This window comes from Eretmochelys imbricata, chromosome 6, assembly GCF_965152235.1.
Source record: "Eretmochelys imbricata isolate rEreImb1 chromosome 6, rEreImb1.hap1, whole genome shotgun sequence".
NCBI lineage: Eukaryota > Metazoa > Chordata > Testudines > Cheloniidae > Eretmochelys > Eretmochelys imbricata.
In genome coordinates, this window is record NC_135577.1 from 30,973,629 (window position 1) to 30,991,550 (window position 17,922).

At 40.4% G+C, this 17,922-nt stretch overlaps 1 protein-coding gene across 1 annotated transcript in view; it reads left to right on the forward strand.

Annotated features, from left to right (window-relative positions):
- The window catches only part of PLEKHA7 (pleckstrin homology domain containing A7), a 290,610-nt gene that overhangs the window by 179,351 nt on the left and 93,337 nt on the right, over positions 1-17,922 (forward strand). The window contains exons 5-7 of the mRNA XM_077820064.1: positions 12,231-12,342; positions 15,818-15,922; positions 17,782-17,854. Of these exons, the coding sequence (XP_077676190.1) occupies positions 12,231-12,342; positions 15,818-15,922; positions 17,782-17,854 (290 nt within the window). The remainder of the gene's footprint in view (positions 1-12,230; positions 12,343-15,817; positions 15,923-17,781; positions 17,855-17,922) is intronic.

A 17,922-nucleotide genomic window follows, 5' to 3' on the forward strand; every position in this document is an offset into this window, starting at 1 on the left:
GGTTGGCATGTCCCACGTTTCCATGAAGGTTGCATTTTTAGTTGCTGCTAACACTGGTTAACAAGAAGTCAAACACAGTCCCCTTTAGGCATTCCAGCCCTTGACTTCCATCCAGACAGATTGGTCTAATATAGTGAGAGGTCACTAAAAACCCAGTTAACCATATATGAGGTTCTACTAATTCCAAAGGATCAGACACAAACCCCCAGCTCAATATATATCTCAGAACTTACCCAAATATAACTCTGTCAGCCAATCCTTAGAAAACTAACTAAAGACTTATTAAGGAAAGAAAAGAATAGAGTTATAAATGGCTAAAAGATCATATACATACAAATGCTTACAAAGTCCTTAGATGAAGTTTGTAGCCGTGATGGAATAGTCTGCTGGCTTGCAGAAGTTTCTCTGGTAACTTCGAAAAGATTGGAAGGTCCTCAGTTAATAGTTCAAAATACTCCTTTTAGTTGCAAATCTGCAGTCCAGAGAACTGGAGCAGGAAAGAAGCAAAATGAAGATGTCTCACGTCTCTTTTATATCTTCTGCCACAGGGCCGGCTCTAGGCACCAGCTAAACAAGCGGGTACTTGGGGCGGCACATGTCTAGGGGTGGCATTCCGGCGCCAGCTATGCCGCCCCTAGAAATGTGCCCCTGCTGCACCAGCTCGCCTCCGCCCGCTCCCCTGAGTGCGCCGCTGCTGCTCTGCTTCTCCCTCCCTCCCTCCCTCCCAGGCTTGCACTTGTTTCGCGAGGCAAGCCTGGGAGGGAGGGAGGGAGAAGCAGAGCAGCGGCGTGCTCAGGGGAGGCGGTGGTGGTGGAACGGAGGTGAGCTGGGGCGGGGAGCAGTTCCTCTACCCCCCCATTACTTCCTGCACTCTCCCCCCCTTTCTCACCTCCGCTCCGCCTGCTCCCCTGAACACCCTGCCTCTCCCTCGCCTGAGAGCCCACAGTCCCTGTATATGGAAAGTTACTGACAAAGATGGAGTCCGAGGTCACTTTCCACATCACATGCCCTTACATGTTTTGCTGAATCACTGGGGTGGCTATTGGCTCCTCGCTGTCTGAGGCATCCTCAGGAACAGCTGTATGGAGAGTTGATTCTTCCTGATGGCCCATCAACCTTGAATAGTTCATTCACAATGGGCTGGCGAGACTGGATGTAAAGGACCTTATGAGTGTCACCCCAAGAAGAAACATTTTTGAGATACAAATACAAAGCCAATATTAATAACTTCAGATATAATGATGATATATGGATTTAACCAGGATAAACATATTAGATTGTAACTTTTCTATTGACACCTTGATAGATTTTGTATCAAATTTAGTGCAATTGTGCAACAGTGGTAGCAACAATGATATAAATGGTCATCTTCAATCATACAGCATCACAGGTCAGATTCTGGATTTATATAATCTCCTCTGGAAGCTTGTACCATACCTAGATCCCCTTGACCAAGAGTGCTAAGTTTTACCTATGTCTCTTGTGCTTTGTCTTGTGCATTCTGATCTGCATTATCCCAGAGAAGTACAGTTGTCAAGGTGGTTCATAGATTGAAATTCGGTCTTTAATGTAGCTGGTGCTTGATCCATTAATTGCTTTGAAGATTAGGGCCAAAGCCTTAAACTGACATCAGAACTTGACTTGGAGCTGGTGGAGGGACTTGATCATGCGTCTGATAACCACACGGTGACCTTAACCATAGAGAAATCACATTCGGCTTCAAATACAGTCATGCGTCTTCAAGATGACAAATGCATAGATTACTGTGGCCAGGTCCTTGTCTGGGAGGAAGGAACAAAGTATCCTAGCAATCAGAAAGGTGAAAGAAGGCGTTTTTGGAAACTAATCCAACCTGGTCATCCAAGTTTAGTGAGGAGTCAAATAGATCCATGAGGCTTTGTACCATATGACAAACGGGGAGTTGTATGTCTTCAGTGGAAGATTGAGATAATGTCTCAGCTAGTTTTTCAAAGCATTTTCCCTTTTTGAGCAGCATTGCTTTTGTTTTACCTGGATTCAGCTACTGTTCACCCAAAAGTTCATTTCCTGTAGCGCTCACACTATCTTAAGGGGTTTAAAAAAACAAAAACAAAACTACACAGAAATAAAGATATAAATAAAACAGGTGCAGAGTGCCTGCTTAGCCTCATACTAAAATTACCTGTTCATCCTTTGACCCATTGTTATGCCTACCATTTCTTCCATTTCAGATGTGTGGTTTGATATGGAGTCTGGAGTATTCTGAATCAGAGTGCCACAGATTATCCTTTGATGTGTCCCAGAACTCAGAGCGAGCACACAATTAGAGGTTTTGGTGGGTAGGATATATATGCAGCTAATATCTATAGATACTGTAGGGATGGTGTGCCAGACCCTCAATAAATACCCAAAAAATGTGCAGGAGCTTCCTCACTGATTTCTTATGATTCTACCTTCTGCAGTCCATGGGGTCTGCTTGGCATATTTATTACCTTCCCTGCCCCCTTTACTACCACTGTCTTTTGTACTCAGATTTCATTTTCTGGTGGAGTATTCATCTTCTTCTTGATTTCAATTAAAATGTTTGTCTGAAATGGAATATCAGCATTTGGTGGAACTTCAGATAAATACCTATTTGAATCAGAATTTCAGTACAGCTCTAGTGTGAACCAATCTCAAAAACCTCCTATTTTGCTCTGAGTGTAGCTGAGAAAAAAGATTCCATAGAAGTGGCACTTGCTATAGAAATATGCTGTTTTTCACAGTATTCCCAGTACAATCCCAGGAATAAAACTCTGAAATTACATTTTTTGTATGGAGTTCATCTCTGAAACCAAGCATTGTGCTATTGAAGTTGGACCTTTTTAAAATATAAATTTGTCTTAAATATATTTAAGTATTACCTAAGACAAAAGTACAAGCAACCTAAAAGTTCTTACTTTACTTCACCTCAGAGATCCTTTTTATGTGTTTGCATAGTAAGTATGACTAAAGTTCATTAAAACACTCCTTTTAAATCCATGAATTTAAAATCAGGACTAAAAATGTATATTACTTAAAGCAGTCTAGATCTAAAAAAAGTTTTTGTTTTAAAACAGCTTTTATGGTGAAGCAGTGCTAAGAGCAAATATTCATAATTGTTTAAATATTTCATTTTATATTGCACTGATTTTCAAAAAGTTATTTTTACATGCATACTAATAAGAAGCAGGTGTTTTAACAGCTGCATATTTGAAACTGGATCTGTTGTGAACTACTGATATTTGTGTTTGTTAGATGTTTTTAAAAGTTTCCACTTCCACTAGTAGTACAGTTGCATATGAAATGATGATGATTTGAGGTATAGAATACTTCAATACAAAATACAAGCACATTTTTTGTGTTTTAATTAATCAAGCCTGAGTTTTATCATGCCTGTTTGCTCGTATTCTGTATAACCGCAGTTGATCAAGCCAATACACCACCCCTGGAGAGAGAGCCTTGTGCTTGTTTCATCCGTTGCATTTGGTTACTATGGCAGCAAAAAATGGCATGAAAACTCCTGGGATATAGAAACATAAACTTAGGCTATTTAGTTTTCTGCCCAAAAGAGTAGAAGGTTTAATTATATTAAAAGGTAGACAGATTAATTTGAAACTGCTTTGTTTCAGTAACAGAAGGTTGTTTGTGGCTTTTATTTATACAGGTTTTTTTCTGTGGGTTAAATATTTGTAACTCTTTTAGGAAAACTGAATTAGCCATCTCATTGACATTAAAAATTCTGGCTGCTGGTGAAAATGCTGCAGTATCAGATTTTGTTGTTTTGTAAAAATAAGTGAGGTTTGCCAAGAAATTCTTTGTAACCAATTAAATGTTGTGCTCTCCATATAGATAGGAATGTAGTCTAGGTATGATGGGGAATGGCATAGTGAGTCAGGAGGTATTGTACCAAACTGCCTGCGTTCACAGGCTTTATATTGATTCACACAGGTCCAGAATGCCAACTGCAGCAAATGTCAGTTTTCCAAAAATGTGTGCCAAGTAAGGTGTAATCATTTGGATTAGCTAACCTTCCCCTAAGTAGGTGCCTGTGTGTGTGCTTTTATGATGGGAGAGAAAGAGAACTGAATAACGTGGCACTGTTACGGCAGCGCAGCTGTTGTTGAATAATAGATATCATTAAACTCCAGTATACGTTTGTTTGAACTGATGATGCTGAATATGGATTATGGCTTTCTTTACTTATTTGTAAAAGTAACTGTTTTTAACTCTGTCAATGTTAATATGCTTGAGTGTTCCAGACAGTAAAATGGGATTGTCTCTGCATATATTTCCTTTTTATTTAAAATAGTAACTGGCTAAGGATGCCCTCTTCGTTAATTGACAATTAAGAGACTTGCATTTGAATGTTGTGGGTTGAATTGGGTTATGTTCTGGATTGATTTGGTTTTGATGAGCATATAAATTCATCCTTGAAATGCCAGGTAGAAACTGATAGGATTTATCCTTTCTTTTCGGTTGTTCTCATTAGCCCTTATATAGTTGCAGATAGTTTGGATCAACACACAGGTGGCTCACAAGCCATTATTGAGCTGGAGAGTTATACATTTGTTTAATATTAATCAACTGGCTATTTTTCAGAAAAGTTTCCGACAGGGACATAGAAAAATAGGTCTTAATTATTTTAAAGGAATTACTAAACTGACACAGGTACAGATTAAATATACCCTTTCTCTCATGTTGTACTGGATTGATACCACATCCTGCTATTTTTAAATAACTACCTAGGATGTCTTAACAGGTTTATGAATCATTGCCATGTAAACATTGGAAATAAAATGTTAATCATTCCAACACTGAGCTTTTCATTTTGTTTAGAGAGAGATTATGTGGTAATATAAACATCAAATGTCTCAATTTAGTAAGGTGTTGCCGTATTGCACAGTGAGCCTCTTTATACAATGCAGGAAGTGTAGTTTCTGGTAAATTGAGTGAAACTACTGACTCTACTCAGATTTATCAAATCAAGCATGTCTATCAAATGTCAGTATTAAAAGAAAGTTTGTCAGGTGTGCAGTGGTTTTTTTTGGTCAGCCAAATGTACTTTGAGCTAAATCTTCAAAAGGACTTAAGTACCTAAGTCCAACGTTTTGATACCCCTGGGATCCTGTGACCTCCCCCTCCACTCAGCTTCTGCCTAACTTTTTAGGCACCTAAATTTCTGCTGTTTAATGGCCTCATAACATGTAAGTTTCTCACTGCTGTCTCATCCTAGTCACCTGGACGTGTATCTCCCACCTAAACCCCAGCAGGATCCTCAAATGAGGCATTGCAGGACCTGATCAGGCAGGCATTCTCAAAAGCACATCTAAACTCACAAGGAGGATGTGATGGTAGGGGTGCCTGCTTTAAACTTTTAGCTCAGTGGTTAAAATGCTAACCGTGGATGTGAGGAGACCCCAGTTCAATTTCACATTTTGTCTGATGTTTAAAAGAGTCTCCCACTTCTCAGGAAAGTAGCCTAACTACTGAGTTATGGGATATATATGGGCTATGAGTAGGGGCGTCTCAGTCTCTCTTGTTGGCGTTGTTCCGCTGTGGTTACCCTAGTGGTAAAAGCACTCACCTGAGAATTGGGAGACCTAAGTTCAAATAATTTCTGCGCATTAGGCAGATGGGGGGAATTGAACCTGCATCTCCCACATCAACGGTTTGTGCTCTAAACTGACAGTCGATGGCTGGGGTGCTGGAGCCAAGAGTGGGGACCCTTGCTGGCCCATAGAGGGGGAGCCCTTGCTGGATGATAGAGTGGGACTACAGGTACAATTACCCTGTATTGTGACACATAATGCCTAATCTAAAGGTATTGTTACCATGGGAGAATGGGTCAGTTAGTTTTGATTTTTAAATGTTAGATTTTGTCTGTGTGTGTGTGTGAGAGAGACAGAGAGAGCGCATGTACAACTGGCCAACCATTATGGGAGGCAGGTATCATAGGCTAGGGAAGGCAGTGCCTTCCCAAACAGCCAGGCGTGGCTCCGCCCCCAAGCTGCTTCCTGCTCTTGCCCACGCTTCCCAGATCTCCTGTGCAGTGGTTGGGGCTGGGGACTGCATGCTGCCCGCCCAGAGGGAATCAAAGTTGTGCTGTTATTTTTTCCAAGCTTAATTTAAATTACATGTTCAGAAATAGTCTCTCTCTTTTAGGACTTCAAATCAACTGAGAAACTGTTGGACAGGTAATCGTTCAGGATGGAATAACTGGTGTCATTTAGGAAGAGCTGATGGTGCCTAACCTCTTGTCTTGAACGAACACCCTGTGGCAGACTGCTCTGATCGCAAACTGTTTTCCTCTGATTGTTTGCTGTTTTGTATGAGTGATAATGCTCAAAATGCTATTGTTCCCTGTTGTACTTAGTATTTGACTGAATATCTCTGGCAGCAATGTTTAGGGTGGCTAATTTGCCAAAATTTTTATGTAAATTTAAATGCACACATATTAAGATTAGAGTGAGAGAAATTCACAGATTGTCATTAACCTGTTTGCACTGTTAATCATTTTTGTTGTAACTGCGGTATGTTTACCAAGCAACTAGATGCCTGTGGCTGGCCTGTGCCCCCTGACTTGGGCATGGGCTGTGGGGCTGTTTCATTTCTGTGTAGACTTCCGGGCTTGGTCTGGAGCCTTCCTCTGGGACCCTGCAACGTGGGAGGGTCCCATAGCTCAGGCTACAGCTCAAGCCCAGAAGTCTATACAACAGTGAAATAGCCCTGCAGCCCAAGCCCTGCAAGCCCAAGTTGGTTGGCGTGGACATCTAGTTGCTGTGTAGACATACCCTTAATTGCCATGTGTCTAACAAGTTACCTTTGTTATAGTTGAGCAAACTGCATTGTATTTGAATGTTTCAGACAATACCACTTGGCCTCTTTAAATCCTTGGAACAAGAATGGTCTTGTGTTTAAAGCACAGTTCTGAGAGCCAGAGCTGGGAATTGGAGCTGGCTGAAAAAGGGGAATCCCTCCGTGAACATGTTCATGCTTTTGGGGAAAGTGTTGCCCTGTAGAGGGACAAATGTCACAAATGTGAAATTTTTCAGAGAAAGGGCTTTAAAAGGCGGAGGGGAGGAAGAAGGAAACAGATATTTTCAGCTTCCTAGCTGCCCTCAGGGAAGGCTCTTGTCAGTTTAACTTGTAAAACTGTCAATAGTCTTCCAGCCTGGCTGCCAGAGAGGCAGAGTACTCTGTGCCTCAGGTTCCTCATCTTGAAATAGAGAGAATTCTTATTTCATCAGTGGCGGTATTGGTGCTGTGGGCAAAATTAATTAATGCTACAATAGTGTATTGAGATCCTTTTTGGATCAAAGGGGGCTATGTAATTGTAAAATATATTATGAATATTGTTATTACGGCTGCCACCACTACTGCCATCTGGTATCTTCCTCACCCGGTATGCCATTACCAATACCAATGTGCTAAGTCTAGACCGACGACAAGTTAGCTCTTTGTTTCAAATATTTTTTGCCTATATATTACGAAATAAATGCAGAAGATTGTATGTTCTGGTAGTTTTGTGAATAGCTGAGGTCTGCTGCTTGAGAATTTACCGCATGTGGTCTGTTACTACATTAAAAAACTTTAAAAAAAAAAAGTTTGTTTCATTTAACTTTACTATGTTAACAAACAAGTTCTGTTTTGATCCTGGAACAAGATAATTGACTTCCTGCATCAATACAATTATTTGTTAGTGTTGGCATTCCTCTTGTCCTCCGGTGACCTAGACTTACTAATCCCACTTTCCTTCAAACCAAACAATAATTCTTTGTTGCTTCCTGTTTTGATGTCACCTCTCTCCCTCTTTCCAACTGAACAATCAACTCTCCTGTGGCATAAAAAACAGAACTAGCAAAAAAGTCTGGGGCTTTCATTAGCTTACCAGACCTACAAAAAAGTTTAAATGACACTGACATATAAATCTCTTCTTTCCCTACTCACCTACATCTGTATAACTAATATACTACAGGGCATAAAGTGGATTTTGAAAGCTTACAGTACACTACAATAGCTAATCATTACTGGAACATTTTAGACAAACTCTTACTGATACAATAGGTACTCTATTTGTGAGGCACTTAATATAAAAACAATGTAAATATGTAAAAAGCACAAAACGATTTAAACAAAATTGATACAGACCCAGAAACTCAACTGAGGAAAATTGATGTATAACTAGAACAGAATGAGTTTAAAACAAATCTGTAAGATCATAAGAGTAGTTAAGAAAATTACCATGTTTTTATTTGATAATATTTATAACCAGTTAGCAAAAAAATCCCAATTTTTTGAAATATTATATGAAAATTTAAAACTGAAAACAGTTTGTTTTGAAGACTTGTTTAAATCTGTTCAGAATACCAGTTAAGCAGTATTCTGAAATTTTCCAGCATAGAAAACTAAGGGCTCCATTTAGCAGAAATGTTAAGATTGTCCCCTCTGTTTTTTCAGGTCACTTTACAAGTGAAAATTACAATATGGCATAGCTTTCTTCTCTTTTGTTCTACAGAAAGATTAAGGGCTACTGAGAGAGACAAAGGAATGTAGAAATTTGTAATGCTTCCCTTCATTTAAGAGAAATCATTCACCCAAGGTTAAAATTTTCTCAAGAGCCTAAGTCACTTTTGAAAATGAGGGTTAAGCTTTACCTCTCTGTATATCACTTTCCTATCTCTGTTCCTTTACCTATTTAGATTGTAAACTCTTCGGGCTGACTTGTGTTTGTACAGTGCCCTGTGCAATGGGGCTCTGATATTGCTTGTGGTCTGTAGCTGCTACCATAATACAAAAAATAATAATTTTTCTTCATTGCAAAATTATTACATTATATGATCCGGGCCACTGTTTATTTTACAGGCTTACTCCGTCCAAGGGCTGGAGTAACTGTAACATAGACCTTAAGGACAGTGATGAGCTGCCAAAATCTTAACAACCAGTTCCCTCCTCACCCCACGAGGGGGTTGTGGCCCACCCCTGCTCCCCGGGGACTCCTGTCCCATCCAACCCCCCGCTTTCCTTGACGCCCTGCCCCCCGGACCCTTGCCCCATCCACTCCCCTCCTCTGTCCCCTGACTGCCCTCAGAACTGGGCAGGAGAGTCTCGTGGGCCACCGTAGTGGGTGCCCACCCCACCCCACCCCACCCCTAAGAGCCAGAGGGACCTGCCGGGGGTCGAGGTGGGGAGTCCTGGCGGTGCTTACCTGGGGCAGCTCCCAGGAAGCATCCGGCAGGTCCCTCTGGCTCCTAGGGGTGGGGGAGCCTAGCTAGGGGGAGAGCAGGGGGAGCAGCCACTCCCCCCCCACAGATCACATCAAAAGTGGCGCCTTAGGCGCCGACTCCATGGGTGCTCCAGTCCTGGAGCACCCATGGGGAAAATTTGGTGGGTGCGGAGCATCCACCGGCAGCTCCCTGCCTGGCCCCGCACCCAGCCCCAGCTCACCTCTGCTCCGCACTGCCCCGCTCTGCTTCTCGGCCCACCCTTCCGGCTTCCTGCGAATCAGCTGTTCACGCGGAAAGCCTGGGAGGGCTGAGAAGCAGGCAGTGGCTTCGCGCTCAGGCCCAGGGTGGCAGAGGTGAGCTGGGGCAGAGAGTGGTTCCTCTGCGCCCCCACTCCCCCGGGTTACCTGCTGTGGCACGGGTGGGCCTCCTCGCATCTCCCTGCCCCAGCTCACCTCTGTTCCGCCTCCGCCTCCCTGGGCCTGAGTGCGAAGCCGCCACTTGCTTCTCAGCCGCCCCCTGGTGTCCCGCGTGAACAGCTGATTCATGGGAAGCCTGGGGGGGGGGAGAGAAGCAGAGTGGGGCGGCGTGTTCAGGGGAGGAGGCAGAGATGAGCTGGGGCTGGGTGCAGGGTGGGGAGCTGCTGGTGGGTGCTCTGCACCCATCAAATTTTCCCCATGGGTGCTCCAGTCCTGGAGCACCCACAGAATCGGTGCCTAAGGCACCACTTTTGGTGGGTTGTTAAATTTAGAAGCACTTTTAGAACCGGTTGTCCCTCATGTCCCTCCAGCTCACCACTGCTTAAGGGTGTAACCTTAGTGCATACATTAATATGAATATTTTCTTGCTTGGACCAGCTAGCAGTTATCTCTGGCTGCTCAGCCTCATGCTCATGCTGTTGTCAGGCTAAATGCTTGCAGTCAAAGTTGGTATTTTGGCTAGATTACAGGTACCAAGTAAAGATGAATTTAAAGGGGAAAGGCGATGTTGCATTTAGCCAATTAGTGGCAATAGAGTACAACCGCAGCTTAGTTGAATGGGTGATACAACAAGCTGGGCATTTTCCTGAGAAAGAAATCCACCCAGCCAAAGGTGTATTGTGAATGCTGTTGGAATAAAAGAGTGTGTGAAGATTTATTCATGCCACAAGCAAAGGCAGAAAAGAGACATTGCACATGTTTGTGCATTTGAAATATCTTACTTTTTTTTACTGAAGGTAAAGCTCTGAAAATAGATCATTTGGCTTCTACATACAGAGTAAACTAAACCATTGGAGCAAATCAAGTAGAAGTAGCTGAGTGTGCTTATCTTGCTTGGTATATGGCTGCTGTGCATAGTAAGAAGTGTGCATTTCTTGTGAGGAATAATGGGCAATAGGTTTGGTGATAAATATCTGCAAGGAGTTCCTCCTCTAGGGTGTTGGCTTATTGTTTTGTCTTTAAGGGATATGCCCATTTCATTCAGTGATATGTCATAAATATGAACGATCTTCTCTCTCTGGGCAATGTGAAGGATCTGCCCCTTAATTTTATTAATCAGATTGGATGAATCTGTGTGGGCACAGGGCTCTGCCCTTGTGAAACAACTTGCAGCATCGGGGCCTATGAAAGCATAGCACTTAGACTTTCAGCTTCTTAATGAAGAACAGCTTGTATGACAATCGAGTCTGAAACAATGTGTTGCTGAGAAAATTCCACAGAATTTTAATATGCACCCTTTGAGGATAACTTTTAATTTTCCAGACTAAAATATATTTATCAAATATTTTGTTGATATTTTTCCTTCAACTTATCTGTTACTATCTGCATACTTTCTTTGAGTTCTCTTTTTCTCTCCAATTGAATAAAATTAGCTATTCCCCTCCTGCTTTAGCTTTTTCAGCTTGAGCATATGACCTATGCCATAGTAAATTGAAAAGAATCATACCTGTTGAGGCAGGTGGCATGGATTTCTTGTTGCTGATCACAGATACATTTTAGTGAACAAGAAGCTGTTTTCTCTTTTTAGATTGTCTTTCTATATGTTTGTGTAACACCTTTACGGTGAAATTCTCATCCTCAAATCAAGTATACCTTTTAGACTAATCTTCAGGTAGTCTAGTTGGTAGGACCAATATATAATGTAACTGTATGTAGCACAGGCATTCACTGAGCTGGACAGCATTGTGAAAGCGAAATATTTCTCACGTTAAAACATTGGAGAACAATGTAAGAAAAGTTTCAGAGTAGCAGCCGTGTTAGTCTGTATTTGCAAAAAGAAAAGGAGTACTTGTGGCACCTTAGAGACTAACATTTATTTGAGCGTAAGTTTTCGTGAGCTACAGCTCACTTCATCGGATGCATTCAGTGGAGAAAAATAATCGTTAGCTTTGACATAACACTTTTCACCAGCAAAGCAACCTTTCTAATTTGTTAGAAATGTCCCATGTCATTCACTATGTATGGTATCATTTTATGCTTCTTTTAGTATCATTGGATATTGAAGGACTAGATGATCTTGTTCTGCCATTTTCTAGTCTAGCACAGCAGGGATGATGCTTGACCACTTGCACCAGTAATTCTGTCTTTAGAAAATTAAAATAGAATTTCCTTTTAAACCATGATGATTCCATGTTTTCTAGTCTTGACCTGATTGTGTCTTTACTGTGTTTGTCTTTTTACCCTGGAAGGAATAGGTTACTTACTTACTTGGTTTGCCTGGAAGTGTATATGTAATATATATGTGGTTAATGGTTAGCTAATGATTATCGATGTATATTTCAGTTCCTTTTTACAGACATTAGAAAAATGTTACAATGTGTGGAATAGTGTATCATACTACTGTTACTTTTTTGTTACCAGTAAAGAATTATGAACCCCTAAATACCATTGGCAATATCTTCTTAGAAAAGACCTAGTACCAAAATAACGGGTGTTCCAAGTGATCCTTTAAGTGTGAATATATATAAAAAAGCAAAAGCTGATTGTTTTAAATACTGTGTTTTAAAAATACTTTTTCTTTCTTTTCTAGGCAGAATTCACACATGTCCAAGCAACAAGTAAACCAAAGACCCTCAAGCATGGTCAGTGAAACATCCACTGCAGTAACTACATCCACTGTAGATACCAAACCTGGCTCCAAGGTAAGACAAAAGTCATATCATTTGGTCTGGTGGTAAAACCCTGGATCCGTTGAAGTCAAGGGGAATTTTGTTACTGAATTCAGTGAAGCCAAGATTTCACCCTGGAAGTCTAATAATGTGTTTCCAGGGAATTATGATATTAAACTATCTTCCACGCATGCAAAATTGAGGGAAAAAACCAAGAATAACTAAATAAGCTTTGGACAGCTCAGAAGCCCCCAAGTAGATGACAGTTTTAGGTGAGAATTTTGAAAATTATTGATGCAATGAAATGCAGAGTTTGAGAGGTTCCTAAGGAGTGGAAGTATGTGTAAGTAATACTAGTATTCCCACAGGTCATATGATTGTCCAAAGCACTTCAAAATCACCTGCAAAATAGTGGAAATTTTAACTTGGACTTCAACTTAATTTCCCTTTAGTTCTCATCACTTCCTCTTCCTTTATCTTAGGCACTTCTCCACTTTAGCCTCATGTATCATTAGTGCTTGCACCACTCCTACATTTGGAACATTTAGATAACAAAAATAATAGAAAAAATCAACAAGCAGAACTGGTACAGAATATGACAAAAATGATCATCTTTCTGAGGGCACAAAATATACCTGTGCTTTACTTAGTAAACCCAAACTTACTTCAGTTGCATCTCCAAGACTACAGTAAATTAAAAAATACAAGATGAGGGGAAAATGACCATAAAGGAAGCAAAAATAATAGAAGAGCTAGCTAAGCAATATAAATGAAGCTTTAAATTTGTCTGTGGCCTTTTCACTTCTCAAACCTTCCCCATTGGAAAAGCAGAAAACCTGTTAAGTATCTAAGTCAGTGATACTTATACCTCTGTGGTTCAGGATCAACATCTCTCTCTCTCTCTCTCTCTCTCACAGACACACACCAAGTAGTAGTATTGTATTTATTTATTACAATTGGTTAATAACATAGTAAAAGCATCCTGACTGGTTAATAAGTAAATCACAGAGTGTTTTACTATCATGTGCTGCAAAGAGCTGCAGGAGACACATAAGTCAAAGAAGAAAGGGTTTTGCCAAATTGATTGTAAAGAGTGCTTACTGAGTTAACCTCTTTGTTGATGTGGCATCAGCTGAAAACTTGAGTTCTGTTGTATTATTTTTCTTGGCTGATTACTGGGGAGGGGTAAGTCATGTAATGAAAAACCCAAAAACACTTTTTAGATCCAGAGTGTAATAATGCAATTACAGGTTACTAGACCAATGCACATGTTGTTATGTGTCAGTCACTAATATTACATTTAAAGCCAAATGTGTTCACAATAAAAATATACTAATAGATTGATTTGTCACCTTAAAATGGTAAGTTTAAATGTCCACTTGAGGTACATGGTAAATTTTTTCAGTCACGCTTGCGAATACTTACATGTTTGTATTTATTTTATGCACTTCTTTATTACGATTTTTTAAAATGTCATTTAATTTTTTAAATTTTGCTTTTATTGATTTGGTAGAGACAATTAGGGACACTGCCAAAATTGACAGACTTAACAGTTTACCTCCTGTAAGTAACTTTGGTGTGTAGAACTCCGTTGTAGAGGTGGGAAGGAGACTTTACTCACCCCCTTCTCCAGTTTGCCAGTAACTGTTGTCCATCATCACCTTACAACATCCTTCAGTCCTTCTCTTGCCCTATGAGGAACTCTGCTACAGTTCTGTCTGCATCCTAGTACAAAGAGAGCCTGAGTGCTCTTGGAAGCCTACCAGGTGCAGCATTTCCCCCGATGCAGCAGCATGGGCTCTGGTACGGAGCTGGGTGAACTGGTTGGGTGGAATCTCTTCTGCTTCTTGTGCTCCTCCAATGAGATTTACTGAGGTCCTCTTTACTCTAAATCCTTTTTACCACACTTTTGCTTTGCCCCACAGAGATTCTTACTTATCATCAGGATCTTCTCCCTTGTGGAATCTTGTGCTTCCAATTATCTACGTGTCTTCAGGGTGCGGGGATGATGACACGACATCCAAGGTCTTAAAAGAAGCTCAGATCCACTCTTACTCAGAGCTAGACTTAATTATTCCATGCATTCCTAGCAGTTCCATCACTCCTGTTCCTCCACAGACTCAAAGTGGACATTTTTGGCTATCTCCCAAACAAACAAAGATTGTTTTCCTCCTTCCCAAGGATCACTTGGCCAGTATTAAGCAGCAGCGAGAGTCTCTGGACAAACATTAGGGCATTTGAAATTAATGTAAAGATAAGACACTTAGTATCATATTATACTATCAGAAGAACATAAGAATGGCTATGCTGGATCAGAGCAATGGTCCATCTAGCCCAGTATCCTGTCTTCCAGTGGTGACCGGTACCAGGTTCTTCAAAGGGAACGAAAAGAACAAGGCAATTATTGAGTGATCCATCCTCTGTCATCCAGCCCCAGCTTCTGGCAATCAGAGATTTAGGGACACCCAGAGCATGGGGTTGCATCCCTAACCATCTTGGCTAATAGAAGTTGATGGACCTATCCTCCATGAACTTACCTAATTCTTTTTTTGAGCCCAGTTATATTTTTGGCCTTCATGTCCCCTTGCAATTAATTCTTCAGGTTGACTGTGTTGTTTGAAGAAGTATTTCCTTATGTTTGCAGGGAAAATACAACATAACCTGTCAAACATAACTTGCTGCCTACTAATTTCATTGGGTGATCTCTGGTTCATGTGTTGTGAAGGGATAAATAACAGTTCCTTATTCACTTTCTCCACACCATTCATGATGATATATACCTCCATCCTCCTTAGTCGTCTGTTTTCTATGCTGAACAGTCCCAGTCTTTTTAATCTCTCCTCACATGGCAGCTGTTCCATACCCTTGATAGTTTTTGTTTCCCTTCTCTGTACTTTTTCCAATTCTAATGTATCTTTTTTTTAAGATGGGGTGATCAGAACTGCACTGTGTTCAAGGTACAAGGCATACCATGGATTTATGGCATTGATGTTTTCTGTCTTATCTATCCTTTTCCTAATGGTTCCGAACATTGTTAGCATTATTGGCTGCCACTACACATTGAGCAGATGTTTTTAGAAAACTGTCCACAATGACTTCAAGATCTTTCTTCAGTGGTAACAGCTAATTTAGACCCCACTGTTTTGCATGTATCATTGGGATTATGTTTTCCAATGTGCATTACTTCGCATTTATCAACACTGAATTTCACCTGCCATTTTGTTGCTCAGTCACCCAGTTTTTAAATTGGAAAAGTTGGACACCAACACTGTTATGATTCAGGTGGAATTGGAACAGCATTTGGTACTGATATGTTGATAATAGGAAGCTGAGTTTCCTCAACTACTTAATTAAATACCAGTGCCAATATACGTGTGCCTTTGAAGAGTGCTAGAACTATTTCATTACTGTGTAACAAAATATGAAACGATGCCTCGGTTATTTGTAATCTGACTGATGTGACTTTAATACAGTATGTTTAGTACTATTGCAATGTGCTTCTTTTCAGGTTTTAAAATCTTGTAATAAAGTTCACAGCTTTGGAAAGAGGGACCAGTCTATCAAGAGGAACCCTAATGTTCCTGTTGTGGTGAGAGGCTGGCTACACAAACAGGTATGTGAGAGATTATTTGTTTCTCTTTGTATTGCAGAATGTGCAACAGAATATATCAGATATCTATGAAAGCTTTTTAGATAACAGTAAAAGAAATGAAAGGCCTGAATTTCAATTTTGTGGAAAACCTGAAGCTCCCATTGACTTCACTAGAGAGTTGCTTGTGCTCAGCACCTCTAAAAGTCAGGCCCTTAGGCTTTCCATAGAGATTTGATTTGGACATGGAAAAAATGAGAGAAATGCTATAGTATTTGTTTAAATGTGGAAGCCACAACTTTATTTTAAACTGCTACCTAACTCTGGTAACCACTGCACATACCTGACAGGATTATTCCAGTGTGGATCTCAACTGACACCAGTGACCCTACTGTATATAAATCTGAGAGTGATTATGAAAGACTGCCAATGGATTCTGACTCAAAGCCAGAGTCCTGACTCCTTCCCATCCTCCACTGTAGAGGTAGGAGGGATAAGATAAGGGGAGCCACAAGCTGAGCAAGAAAGAAGCCAGCCCTCTCATCATGTATTACCATACCAGGACTATTGCTTGAGCAGCCCACTCTAGGTTACAGGACTTTAGTCAGATCCTTTTTAACCCACCAATCACACTGGAATCTGCCAGTATTGCAACAGTTGTAACCTAAATGCCCCAGAACCAGACCTCCTGAATGTCATAGTGAGTGGAAAAAAAAATCCACACAGCAGTTTGCCAGTTCTGCCATATGAAAAAATTCCCTTCCAGACCCTACACTGCTGATCAGCCTAGCCCCCACATCACTGGAGATCTATCAGTTAGATTAAAAGGTGGTGAGGATGGGAGCCATGATGGCTAACCTCTCTAGGCAATAAACTGTATCAACCCACATTCCTCACATTCCACTACCAGCAAAGGGGAGCTAGTCTCCTGGCCCCGGAAGCACCCCTAATGCCCAGTGGCAGCTGCAGTGGGCGGGACAGGCCCAATAGTCTAGATCATAAAGGCCTTTTCCTTTTGTTCCAGTATGGAACTGACAGTTTTGTTCTCTTTAATTTATAAAATCTTATCTTAAATCAACAATCCAGACATGGTTAAGAGGTGTCTATTCATCCTAAAATGTATTGACAATGTTCAAAACTGCTTTCTTTCCTAAAATATGAATTGTTTCATACAAAAAAATTAAATTGTAATTGCTTTTCAAATCTCTGTGTTTTAGTTGATAATATATATTCTGTTGAAAATCTTGTCAACTGTTTAAGGCCTCATAGGCTCTAGTGTATTCAAAATAGATTTTTTTAAGTTACCTTGAAGGTTAGTGACAGAATCGTCTAGGAAGTGTGTCTTAGCCTTTTTGTATTTTCTATGAAATTTGTCTCTTGATTTATTTACAGGGTTTTTTTATGCTTTTCTGTGCTGTTCCATTAAGTTTTCCCTGTTCACTCTGCTTATATGCTGATCCTCATCTTTGTCAAGAAGCAATCCTTGGAATGAGTATCACTTCCTGATACACAATTAATTATCCTAATTGCCTGATAGATCTGTGAGGAAAATACATGGTAGCTACCCATACTGCGCAATCCATGTACACTTTAGATTTGAGATTAGTTAGAGAATAAAAATAGTTTTTTTGAAAATTGTCCTGGAGCACATAGGGAAGATTTGTCCTGTAACTGGATATTATCCTTGATGATTCTATCATTGCATAATGTTTCTCCAAGCAAATTTTAAAATATTCATTTTTGTAATGATTAATATTGTATTTTGGGCCAACTGTGGTAATCTGTTAATTAGTAGAGCGCCGTAGGAATTAGATGATGAAACAAACACTATATGAGCTTTTATTTGAACTGAAAAAATTATATTAAATTCCTTGCTTTTGCAGGATAGCTCTGGAATGAGATTATGGAAAAGACGATGGTTTCTGCTGTCTGATTATTGTTTGTTTTACTACAAAGGTGTGTAGACAATGTAGTGGTTTTGAAAGTTTTCATGAAATTGAGGCCATTGTGAAAAATATTCTAAT